Source organism: Equus quagga, chromosome 18 (assembly GCF_021613505.1).
Source record: "Equus quagga isolate Etosha38 chromosome 18, UCLA_HA_Equagga_1.0, whole genome shotgun sequence".
Classification (NCBI taxonomy): Eukaryota; Metazoa; Chordata; class Mammalia; order Perissodactyla; family Equidae; genus Equus; species Equus quagga.
This window is the reverse complement of record NC_060284.1, coordinates 28,551,009-28,564,215: the sequence shown is the minus strand read 5'-3', so window position 1 is coordinate 28,564,215 and position 13,207 is coordinate 28,551,009. Positions and strand designations below refer to the sequence as shown.

The 13,207-nt window shown below is 43.7% G+C and overlaps 1 protein-coding gene across 1 annotated transcript in view; it reads left to right on the top strand.

The window, feature by feature from the left end:
- The window catches only part of ABCA4 (ATP binding cassette subfamily A member 4), a 130,276-nt gene that overhangs the window by 27,900 nt on the left and 89,169 nt on the right, over window positions 1-13,207 (top strand). The window contains exons 8-10 of the mRNA XM_046645317.1: window positions 8,877-8,966; window positions 11,247-11,487; window positions 12,503-12,642. Coding sequence (XP_046501273.1) covers window positions 8,877-8,966; window positions 11,247-11,487; window positions 12,503-12,642 — 471 coding nt within the window. The remainder of the gene's footprint in view (window positions 1-8,876; window positions 8,967-11,246; window positions 11,488-12,502; window positions 12,643-13,207) is intronic.

The following is a 13,207-nucleotide window of genomic DNA, read 5'->3' as shown; positions in this document are numbered from 1 at the left end:
TCTTTCAAGACGGCAACTCATCCCTCACTCCAGAGCCTTCCCCCAACTCCCAGAGGCCATGTCATCCCCGTAAAGATACTTTCAACCTAAGGCTACCTATTTACCTGGCGTTAGGTACATTCTCAACTTAGAAATCAGTACTGTTTTCCAGATAGTCTTCTTTGAATCAGAGAAAGTAAAACAAACAAAAATTCAGCTGGCAGAGTGGCATCTGTTTGATTTACCCATTGGAGCCAAAACATGAGCAAACAAGAATTTTTTTAGTAGCTAACATGCTTTATTCGGCCTTAAGAATAAAATATTACACCGTCCCAAAGGAGAGACAAGTTTCTTGCCCCTTGAGAACCCAAACAGAGACTTCGCATAGCCAGAATCTTCTTGGCTGCTGACTAGGGCCTTGTATCCATTTTGTAAGTACAGGACCAAAGCCCAGGGACCCCTCAGACCAGCCACAGCTGAGAGACGATAGAGACATTCCCTTTCCATGGCCCATGTGGATATCCAGTCTTCCTGAAGAAGTCAAATCAGACCTTGAACTTGAGTTGGCAGGACTGAGCCCAGTGGTGACATGGAGGGTTACTTGTTGTTTGGGAAATTAAAAGAACTTGTTTGGCATAGGAAGCGGTGGTATGTGTGTGTGTCTGTGTGTCTCCGTGTGTGAGATGATCCTTGCCATTTTGGTCTATGACCTTTTTTCCAGAAATGTTTTCCCATCTCCATTCAAATAAACTTAGTCTCTTCCGGTTCTTTTAGCAGCAACACTCCACATGCGTCTGAATAGATAATGGGGGAGGGAACCAAAGGAAGAGGAGGGCCCTGGGAAAGTTATTCTATAATTTATGGCAACATCAGTCAGACAACTGGTGGCCAGATACATACGGAGGGCTCCCTGGGGGGGCAGGCACTGTTCTGAGTTGTAGGTGGTCTCTAAAATGAATGTGTGAGTACAAAACCCTCATTATCTGCCATCGCCACTGAAAAGCGCTAGGAAAGGAATTGCAGCTATGATACCAGGCACACAGCTGGAGCTCAGTAAATGTGTGAATAATGAATATTATTAAGAAAAGAAAAAGTGTTAACCAGACACAAAAATGCATCTCAAGCTGTGGTTCCTCCTGTTCCCTCTCCCCTAAATTCCTGGTCTTGTTCTTATCTGGCTGTGTCTCTAGTCACTCTCTCCTGCTGACTCTCCTCACGTTCCTCCCTCACCTGGAATTCCTGGCCCTCTCCTTCTGTCCACAGACACTGCCCTCACCCTCAGTGCTCATCAACTTGTCTTCCTTCAAACATCAGCTCAAATGCCACCTTCACTATCCCCAGGTGGGACGAACCACTCCATGCCTGTAAGTCTCCATCATACCTGTATAGACATCTCTCATGGAACCTCAATAGACACCGTCTCTTTTCCACTAGATTATAGTCCATTTACTCTTTAATTAATGCAACACACGTTTATCGAGCACCTACTGTGTACCACGTCCTGAAGATATAAAACAAAATAAATTGATCCCTATGCTAATGAGTTTAAAGGGTAGTGGAGAGATGCATACATTAAAAAACAATAGCAAACTAATATAAAAGTGGTAAATAAATGCTCTGAGAATTCTAGGAGCAGCTAGGAGGGGCACCCAACTGGTGGGGAAAGAGGACAGGAAGAGCATGACGATGAAGGAAAGAGGCTTTCTGGAGAAAATGAGGTGGTTTCAGACACCTTGACTTTGCCCAGTAGGGGTGGAGGGGGCATGGAGTGGAAGGGGGTGGGTGGGCCATTTTGTCTATTAGGAACTAAAGTAATAAGTGCAGTATCCAAGGGCCACAAGCTTTGCAGAGGCGTGCAAACATGTTTGAGAGTTGAAAATAAAAAATTGTGCCTCTTAAATACAAAAAAAAAGCTTTAGAATTAAAATGAATAAACATTAAATTGAATGTTTAAGGAGGGTAATATTATCCAACTTAATTGTTAAATTTAGTGTTCATACAATTTGAAATTAAAAACTAGTTTATAGCTCAGGTTTTCCCACTTTACAAACATTCCTAAGTATTTGCAATGATTGCTGAGAAATCATACCAGATCATTCATTAAGTGAGTTATTCAAGGCCAAATAACTTCAAAAGCAAAATTAAGAGCCTTAAAAAGTTTATATACAGGGGGCTGGCCTGGTGGCGTGGCAGTTAAGTTTGCATGCTCTGCTTTGGCAGTCCAGGGTTCACTGGTTTGGATCCCGGGTGCAGACCTAGCACCACTTCTCAAGCCATGCTGTGGCAGGCGTCCCACATATAAAGTAGAGGAAGATGGGCACAGGTGTTAGCTCAGGGCCAGTCTTCCTCAGCAAAAAGAGGAGGATTGGCGGCAGATGTTAGCTCAGGGCTAATCTTCCTCAAAAACAAAGTCTGTATACATATCTATCTATATCTATATTGATATATAGAACTCTATGTATCGATAAAAATACATATAGATACGGATAGATAAAGATATGAGTGATTTTCAATGTGTTGAATGTGATGCGGGATGGAGTTTTAAGATCAGAACGTGCCTAGAGCCTATGGAGATAAAGGAGAGGGGATGGGGAGAAGATGTCCACTTAGGTAAAATACAGCCACAGATAATCTCCAGCCCACAGTCAAGTGAGGAAAAGAGACAGCAGACTCAGAAAGAAGAGGAAGTAATTAAAAGCTATAGGAGCTGGTGACTGATTGATCAATGTCCAATCTTTTTGGACACACGAGTGGTGACAATCCCTTATTTTCTGTGCCTGGGTTCCTAGTCCCTCTTAAGTACCTTCTCATCATCTAGGATCTGGTTGTTTTTTCTCTGCATACCTTCTTGGACTTCTATCCTTGATTCCAGCTTTTTCCTAAGTCAGTCTTTCAGATGTCCCTTGACCACCCTCTCTGCCATCTGAGGGCTCATCCTGCCGCACGCTCAGAGCCAGCACCAGTTCCTAGATCTGCAGACTGGGGATTTTGACAATGGGATGGGAATGGGGAAGAATCAGGGACAACTCCCAGGCTTCTAGCCCAGGTGACTGGACAGAAGGTGGTGTCACCTGCTGAAGAAGGGCGCAAAGGAACAGAAGCTGGTTTGAGGAAAGATCATGTGATCAGTTTAGGACAAGTTGGATCCAAGCAAATGTCCAGCAGCCAGGTGGACGTTGGAGGTGCAGATTGAGAAGTCCTCAGCAAACAGGTGGCAGATTAAATGGTAAAGGGAATGAAGCCACCCAGGGAAGGTGTGCAGGGTGAGAGGAGTGCAGGTCTGCAGGCCCTCAGGAACCTCAGCACTGTAGGGGAAGGGAGAGGCAGAGGAGCTCGTGGGAAAGGCAGAGAAGAAACACAGCAAACCGGCAAGAGCAGTGTCACAGATGCCAAGGGAGGAAAACAACATGATTAAAAGTGTCGAGAAAAGCAGACATGTCTGAAAAGACAAAAACTAAAAGTATCTATGAGACTTAGAAACTGGGAGGAACCCGGGAGTTCTGGTTATAGCATCCTAGTAGGATGATGAGAGTGGAAGATGAGGAGGTGTTGGGGAGGCAGTGAATCACTGGATGTGAACTACTCTTCCAAGAAGTGTGGAAGTTAAGGGTGGCGGAGGGAAGACCGTAGCTACCAGGCGATAAAGGATCAGAAGAATTTCTTTCTTTCATGTGTGAGAATTTTGAGCATTTATACATGATAACAGCAGTGGGAAGGCTGAAGATACATCAGTGAGATTCTTGAAGGTAAACTCTGTTAAGGTAGACTCCATGAGTCTACAAATGCTGAGTAGGGCTGTTGAGGAAAGGACATCGTGGACATCACTCATTCATAGGGTCACCAGGAGCTGACTTGATGGCCATAACAACAACAACAGACGTCATAAAGGGAGGACTTTGCTTTGCTCATTGCTGTACCCCCAGCACCTGACACACAGCAGACACTCAATACATATTTGTCAAATGTGTGATTACATCTTTTAGAAACAGTAGTTGGCTGTGAGGAGCAGGATGCTGAAACGCAGAGGGTTTCATTTTCCTCCTAAAGCAGAGTCCTGTGGTGGGTCATTCAGGAGTGCTATGGAGGCTCCACAAATTTTCTCAAGAACGCAGACTCCTCTTCTTTTCCCTCACTCATCCCTGGCATTTGCTTGTCATCTGGTTATCTTGAGATGTTTGCCCTACCCCTCCAGCTCATCGATGTTCCAGGCAAGGGGAAGGTGGAGGGCTGAGTGCACTCCTTTAAAAGACCTTTCCCAGAAGCCCCACCCACTTATCCTGATATCATTGGTCTGAATTGTGTCATATGACCACCCCATATACATGGGAAATGTAGTTTTTTAGCCAGGCATTATCACCTTTAGCAAAGTTGGGTAGACAGAGATCTCTGCCACAATGGGAGTTGAGTCACAGCAGAAGCAAGAGGAAAAAGGTCAAGAGTCTGTGCAGAGAATGTCCTCAAACAGAAAGGATACTGTAGCTTCTGAGGGCGGGTGGTGATGTAGCTCAGTCTTTGAGCAAAGGGATGGGACTACGAGGATGAGCATGAACATTGATGTCAATTTTTGCAGTAAGAACAGAGGTCTGCTCATTTTTGTATCTCTTCTGTCCTGCACATAAATTCATTGCTACTCAATGTTTATGGAGCGGATAAATGAGTGTTTTTTTTCTTGTAATCTTTCTTATGCTGCCTGTTATTGATTTATTAAACCTCTTTTAGACAGCAGGGTGATGAAAATGTGGGGATTGGGGGGGACACTTATCTCATGCTCTTGAAGTGAACCTTTAGTATTTAGGGAAAGCAAAAACACCATTTGGGACAGGGTGTTCTCCCAGCCCTGGCCTGTAAGCTAATGTGATTGAACTACAAACTGGTCAAAAAGCAGAGGTCTGTGGAATTGTCAACCAGGGGAAATATATAAAAATAAAGTTAAAAGTTTGGTGTTCCTGGAAAGATACATACCAAATTATTAATACCCTTCATGGTAGAGGGGCACAGACTGAGGGAGAGCCTTACCCCATGCTTCATGTAAGTAAGCAGTTATTAGTCTTGTTAGTTATCTTCAAAAAATCTGTGTTGTATTTCTGATTCAGAATGACCTGAGTAATGAAATTGATTGAATTAGTAAAACTGAATAATGGTGAATTTTCAGGAAGTTATTACTTTACCACTTATTCATTGCATCCCCTTCTAACATGACCTCAATATAAGGGAATCTGACTTCAAGATGAAAAGACTGAAATTCATTTACTCTTTTTTAACAAGGCAACTTCAGAGTAGACTTGTCTTGCGGAGCCTTCTCTAATTGGACATTGATGTGTCATAGCCTCTAGGGTAACCTTTGCTCCAGTGCCCAGTGTTATGATTCACAGATGTTTCCTGAGTGTCTATAGAGAATACAATAGATAAGAAGTTTGAGTGATACAAAGATAAAAAGATAGAGTCCCTTCTAGTATTGGTTAATTTTATGTGTCAACTTGACTGGGTCAAGGGGTGCCCAGATATTCGGTCAGACATTATCCTGCGTGTTTTGGATGACATTGACATTTAAATCCATAGATTAAGTAAAGCAGATTACCCTCTCTAATGTGGGTGGGCCTAACCAATCAGTTGAAGGCCTGAATAGAACAAAAGGGCTGACCCTCCGCCAAGTAAGGGAGAATCTTCCTGCCTGACTGCCTTTGAACTGGAACTTTGGCTTTTTTTCTGCCTTTGGAACTGAAACATTGACTCTTCCTGGATCTCAAGCCCTCCAGCCTTTGGACTGGAACTACACCATCACCTCTCCAGGGTCTCCAGCCTGCTGACTCACCTTGCAGATCTTAAGATTTGCCAGCCTCCATAACTGTATGAGCCAATTCCCAATAACAAATCTCTTCCTATGTATATATATATATATTTACAGGTATATATATATACATACACACACACACATATATACACACACACACATATATACATACACACACATATATATACACACACACGCATATATATACACACACATGCATACACACACGCATATATATATATATATATATATACATATATATATACTTCCTGTCTGTGTGTATATATATACACACACACATCCTCTTGGATCTGTTTTCTCTGGAGAACCCTAACTAATACCCTGCCTTTAATGCGCATACCATGTCATGGAGTGTCAGGTATATAAACAATCAGAGTCCATCTGCTTGTTGCTATAATATGAGCATTCATTCATTCATTGTGTCTGATATATACCTGAGTGTCTATTATGTGCCCAGCACACAGACACGGTTCCTGTCTACATGGAGTTAGAGTCTAATAAGAGAGACAGAGGACAAGTAAAGAACAGAAGAATTAGCAATGGTGAAGAGTGTAGGGAAGGAAATAAACGAGGCGCCTTAATAGAACATAGCAGGGCGAGGGTGAGCAAAGCGGCAGAGAAAGAGGAGTCTTGTCTAGATCACAGGGACACTGCCTTTCACATAGATAAGTGGTGTTAGGAATGAGGCTCGAAGGATGAGGAAAAGCAAGCCAGACAGAGAAGGGCAGGGGGAACAGTGTGCAGAGCTAGGAGGCATGAGAAGGAGACTGACCTCTTAGGGAATGTAGAAAGAAGTCCAGCCTGATGGAGGAAAAGCAAGAGAGAAGGCTAGAGAAGGAGCCACCCACCAGCTCATGGAGGCCCTGTGTGTCCAACACTGGTATTGACCTTCTCTCCTGGAGACAGTAGGGAGCCAAGGAGGATCCTTGAGCAGGAGAAGTGACGTGATTATGTTGGCCTGTTAGGTAACTTAGGCTACAGTGTGGAGGGTGCACTGGAAGGGTGGAGACTAGAGGCAAGGGGCCAGCAGAAGGCTATTCTGATAAAATACTCTGGGAGGGAGGCAAGACGAGCCTGAGCAAAGGCAGTCCTAGTGAGGAAGAAAAAACAGAGAGGAGAGAATCTGTACTTAGTATTCACTCATTCAGCAATGTATTTATTTTTGCATGCAGACAAAAAAACCCTCTTTTTAGTTTTTATTATAAACCTAAGTATAAAAGTAGAGAGAATAGTTTACTGAACCCCCATTGTACCCAGCTTCACCCAACTAGGTATCCACCACCCAGCTTCAACTGTTTTCAACATTTGGCCATTCTTCTTTTATCTGTTCCCCAATATTTTCCCCCAATGTCTTTTAAAGCAAATCACAGACAACATGTCATTTCACCCTTCCATACTTCCCTATGTATCTCTAACAGATGAAAACTCTGTTTTAACAAAACCACAATGCTATGATCACACCCAACAAAATTAACTATCATTCCTTAATCTTATCTCAGACCCAGTCATGTTCACTTTCCCTCTGATTGTTACAACTGGTTTCTTCAGATCAAAATCAAAATAAGGTCCACACATGGCATTTTTTGATGTACCTCTTGGATCCCCTTCCATTTCTGACAGATCTTGTTGGAGATAGTTACAAGGGAGAAGGGACAGGACGGGTGATGACTTGCCATTGACACACCTCTTTACCTGCTTCCTCTCTTCCTACGTACTCTCCTCAGCCCGCTCTCCTGTGGGGAAACAGGAATTAAAGTGCCTTGCTCAGCAGACAATGAAGCCATTTTCAAGGAGTTTGAAAAGAAGTCATGGCAAGACCAATGTCTAGGCCCAGTGTTAGTGTTGAGGACAGAAGACACTTCTCAGGGGTATAGTTTCTATGGTGGCTTTGCTGCACCTTCCTCTGGAAAATTCTGCTACCTACTTTGTAGCTCTCATGCATAGCTAAGCCTTTCATTTTACAGTTGGAAAACAAGCCTGAAAAGCTAATGCACCATGAGGGTACCTACATTTGTTCTTTGGCTTCAAGGTCAGAGAGGACACAAAGGCCCCTGCACGCACAGTGCGGAAAGAGGGGAGGCTGGGCTGGTCAAAGCCTGACTCCGTCTGCATCTCTGCTTTGCCACAGCTGGCTCAGGGTGTTTGTCATTTAGGAGAAGCCCACTGGAAAATAAAAAGCAAGGCTTGTGGCCTGTGTTCCACAGATGCTTGAATCAGAATTACATGTCAAGCTTATTAAAAGGCCGATCGCCTCCAGGACTACTCGAGATGCACACTTGAGTTTGAAAACTACCCTCTTAAAACTTAGCACTCAGTCCTAAAAGACACAGGATGAGTGAGAATGCAGTCATTCATTCAGGACTTGAACCTGGTTTCTGGAAAACAAGGTGTTCCCGTCAGGCTCTGGGACTTGGAGCCACCAAGTGGGCTTCCACATTCCCCACCGAGGTGGAAAAGGCACGAACAGTTCTCTGTGGTCCCAGGGGCCTGGGGTCACCGGAACACTGCTATCCCCTGGAGAATCTGCAAGGGAACTTCTCTCTTTAAAGCTGCCAGCAGCAGCTTTAAAAGAAAGGTGATGTAACTGGCCAAATCTTCCATATAGGAAAGTAGTGTTGAACAGAGGGAGAGACGCAACCTGCCTGAAAAGGACACAAAGGGAGCGAAGACGTGAACAACGACGAGAAAGCCCAAGAGTATCTACAAAGCCCAAGGTGAACAGACGTCAGCTCCGCACACAGCCTTCCTTTCCACCCCAGCAGCTGCGCTGTTCGCCTTCTTGCAGGAGCCTTGTTTGGTGTCACTAAACCAGCAGCCAGAGTCACTTTGGTGTATTTAATGTCACCATGAAACTCTTTGTGATTGACTAGCTCAGCAGGGTGACTTGGAATAAGAGCCTTTGATGGTCTCAACTGGATAAAAGGAGTTTGTTTCTGAAAGCAATCTTGCAGAAGAGGGCCTGTGATCAGAAGGAAGGGAGGAAATGGTTTTCAAGCATAGAGGGGATCGGATAGCGCCTATGTGTGTGTGGGGAACTATATATATACATATATATCTATTTTAATATGTTTTCTATCAATTACAGCTTCCCACACTCCTAGACAGCAGTTCTCAAGGTATCAATCTGAGATCCTGGGGAAAAATATTATCTGATGTGTCACCAAGAATTCAAGAAGTAAGTGGCCCGATGATAGTAATTATAATTTTGTTATATCTTTCCACCATTTTAATAATTTAATTTTGCCTCAAACCTGTTCAAGGAGAAATATATTTGATCTTTCCATCTAGCAATTTCAAAGCACCTGTTTATATTCTAAATTATCTGTGCTCCTGGGTCAGAGGCAGACAGAAAGGAACCATCCTTCTGATTTCACGCCTCGAAAGAAATACCACCCTGTCTGGTGTGGCAAATTTTCAACAGACTGACAATCAAATCTGAGTCTTTTCAGTACTGATGTGGTCCAATATTATGCTCTTAAAAATCCACACACACCTATACCGCTAATAGTAATAGTATATGCTTACACAGTGCTTACAGGTGCTGAGTCTTACATATATCAACTCATTTCATCACAAAGAAAGTAATTGACTTTTTCGTGTTGTTTTGTAAAAGATGCACGCGTTTTAATTAACATCTGATTGCACAAGCCTTTGGCTGTATAGAAACTGATTCTCTACTCAGTAGATGAGAGGTGCTGGGAGAATAATGACGAAGACACAGATGTGGTCACTGCCCTTGTGAAACATACAGTCTAATGGGGAAGAGAGATGTGAAATAAGCAATTACCTTCAAGTGTGATGAGCATTATGAGAGGGAGGCAAAAGGTGAAATATAATTTTCTCCAAACTTCTTCCCCCTCCAGTATTCTCAGCTGACTTGGGCTTTGCCAGCCTAGAACATTGCATGGTTGGAATCTGTCTTCAGAAAACTGAGCTCAGCCTCAGCAGAGTGTGAGCAGAGAAATCAGAGAAGGGCCCATTGTCCTGACTGCCACTTGCTGCAGTGGGAGTCTCTGTTTAACATTCTTTCCTTCATAAGCATTTAAAAAATTCATATCAGTATAATAGGGTTGAAGTTGATAGAGAATGTAAAAAAATCCCCAAAGCATCTCAACACTCTTCATTCTGTGTAGGAGTTCCAGAAGTTTCTTGCCTGTCTAGATAGCAAGTCTAAGCATTTGTGATGTAAGCTGAAGCAGATGGCCCAGTTTATATTAACAGATACTAGACCATTCGACCCTGAAACAGATCCTTCATCTCCGAGTGCTTTGATTAAATGAGCAACATGATAATAGTAATAACCCCTTAGATTACCATCACAATACTTACTGTTGTTGAAGCAATTTGAGATTCCAGCTTTATTATTGAAGCCTAGACTGTGGTTATAGGCATGACTCACTGTGTGGATTCTACAGGGCGCTCAACAGGTTCAGAGGGCAAGTGTTGGCCTGCGGACAGAGAAGGGATGACAGGTAAACATCACTTATTGCAGCAGGGGAGCTGTTTTCAGTCTCACCTGATTGAATCTTAATCGTTTTTCAAATTCCCAAATGCCTTTAAAAATGAGTAATAAAGTGTGTTCTGGGAATAAAAACAGTATTGTTTTTATTTCCTATTTTCCCCTAAAGCAAAGCCAGATGGCATTATGGGAGCCAAGACCCTGGCAACTCTGGTAGCCCTCAACTTAGTTGCCAGCATTACAGATCTACCTTCAAAGGGTGAGGCCAGAGAGTGCCATGGGTACCCATTTGGAGAGGAGAAGACCACCAGCCTCTTCTCAGTTTAGCACAGAATTTAAAAAGTGTTTTTCCAAGAATGGAGACTTCATCTGTTCTATATGTGCTTGGATCTTAAAACACATACACACAAATAAACACACACACACACACACTAAAAGAAACCACAAACCACACATTTCAAAGAAATGAAGAGTTCACATTTGGTAAAATTAAGCTAAGAAGAAGACAATTTTCCAAATATAAGAAACTAAATTCTACACTATTTGACTAAAGAAATTTATCTGACCTTGCCTTTCTAGGACAGATCCATTCCTGCATCATTTTGTTTCCCGGTTTTTTCCAGTATCCCCATCTTGGTGGGATCACAGAACCCAAGAACTGGCTGACAGTGAAATAGCTCTACATTCCCCCAAGGACACATTCCCAAGGGAATTCAAATAAAGGGTACTAGAAAGAGAAGCGATATTAAAATGCTTTGGGATTCACTTGTGATGTCCTTTAAGGCTCATCCTAGTTTCCTCCTTGGCCCTGAGTACATGGCAGTAGGTTTTTATTTCATGGCTGAAATAAGCATTGCTGACAATAGGAATGTTTTCTTTCAAATGGGGAAGTCAAACACATATGTGGAGGTCTCCCCAAACTTTGAAGCTTTGGCCTCATGGTAGACTATGATTCTGACTGCCTTAAAATAACCCGAAGCCTTTGCCTTGCCCTAGTTCATCCATCGGCCAAGTGTTCAAGACCTGCTGTGGGTGACCAGGCCCCTTCTGCAGACAGACGGCCCAGAGACTTTCACACAGCTGATGGGCATCCTGTCTGACCTCTTTTGTGGCTACCCGGAGGGAGGAGGCTCTCGGGTGTTCTCCTTCAACTGGTATGAAGACAATAACTATAAGGCCTTCCTGGGGATTGACTCTACAAGGAAAGATCCTATCTATTCTTATGACAAAAGAACAAGTAAGTTTTCTGAGTTGTGCATACAAATCGGCTTCCAATGTTGGTTAAGCTGATGGTTTGACACGTCCCTGGGAAATCAGTCCTGGGGTTGACTCTCCCTCCACCTTGTTGAGGGTCCCTCGGCAAAGAGACTTCCCCTCCCAGAAAGCCCATTTCACTCAGTAGGAAGGGGCCGGTGCTCATAAAGAATTCTGGATGTAAGCCATGGAAAGAACTGAGACCCACTTGGAAAGGGAACAGAGGGGACATTTCCCACTGATCTGATTGACCTGGGGTTAAGTTATGGAGGAAGAGAAGAAAGATAAATGAGGAGGCAACCCAGAGTTGCAAGCAAAGCTCAGGTCAGAAGGGCCCTGGCAAGTAAACATGGCTCTGGGATGTTTCTACAAACACAATGCTCTGAGAGTCTGTGTGTATAGTACCAAGTTAGGTTCCAAATGGCAAGTCCCTGGCAAGTCATCTTTCCCACCTTTCACTGCTTTTTTTTTTTTTGGCTCCTGTGGGGTAAAGAAGGGTGGGGTGGGGAAGAAATGCAACTGGGTGACCCTCTAGTTTAAAATTGAAAAGAGGCAGCAAGGCACACACCAAAAGCATCTGGGCACTGAGATAGCCACACACAACAAAGAAGTTAAGCAGCTAATTGAAGGGAAATTATTGAGACTAAAGCTGAGATTCCAAGGGGAGGCCTCTCGGTCTCTTTCATCTGTGAGTGGCCTCTGCTTCTTGGAATAATCGCAAGCAGGCTTCTCAGCCTCCTTCTTCTCAAGCAGAATAAACCACAGGGCAAGCCCCATCCTTTGTTTCTCTGATGAGGCCCCTATTGAGATGCACTGTGGCGTTTTGTTACTTACTAATGATGAGCTCATTATTGGTGTGGTACAGCGTATTAATTTAGGTTATTTGTCAAATCCTCCAGCATGGAGTTGAATGACACATGTGATGTGAACACGCTAATGACTATGTTTAGCTCTGAGCAACCGGGAGTTTCTATGAAATCTGTCCTTCTCTCCGGCAGCGACCTTTTGTAACGCATTGATCCAGAGCCTGGAGTCAAACCCTCTAACCAAAATAGTGTGGAGGGCGGCAAAGCCTTTGCTGATGGGAAAAATCCTCTTTACCCCGGATTCCCCTGCAGCACGCAGGGTACTGAAGAACGTAAGATCCCAGCTGTCTTGTCCCTTCTACCTTGGACTGCCCAGAAGAGTGTGTGTGTGTGTATTTTACTGTGCCCTCTCAGTAGTAAGCCTCATGTTTGTTTTTTGCTAAGTAGACTCTTGGGTTCCTTCCCCATCCACAGCCATCATTGGAATGCACCCCTGCCTGGGCCCTCCCCTCTCTGCCCGGCATCCTACGATGAGGTTTTCCTTCCCAGCACCTGAGTTATATCCCTAATGGAAGGGCTCACCGTTCTCTGAATCCCAGCTACCTGGAACAGACAGAGAGAGAGGAAGGGAGGAAGAGCATTTGCTCACAGGAAGTCTAGATCTAGCTTTAATGAGGTTCTGAGACACTAACATCACCAATATTACATGTACTTCTGAGATACTAAGAAATTACATTCTGTCAGTCTGGGAGGCTGGAAAACAGTAGATCATTCTGGGAAATATCAATAGACCAAAACAATAAAGACACTTCCCTGAAAAGCCTTTCCTAAAGCTTGAGGGTTTGTGATGGGGCAGGAAAGATACACCAAATGTTCTCTCTCACTTTTTTTCTCTCC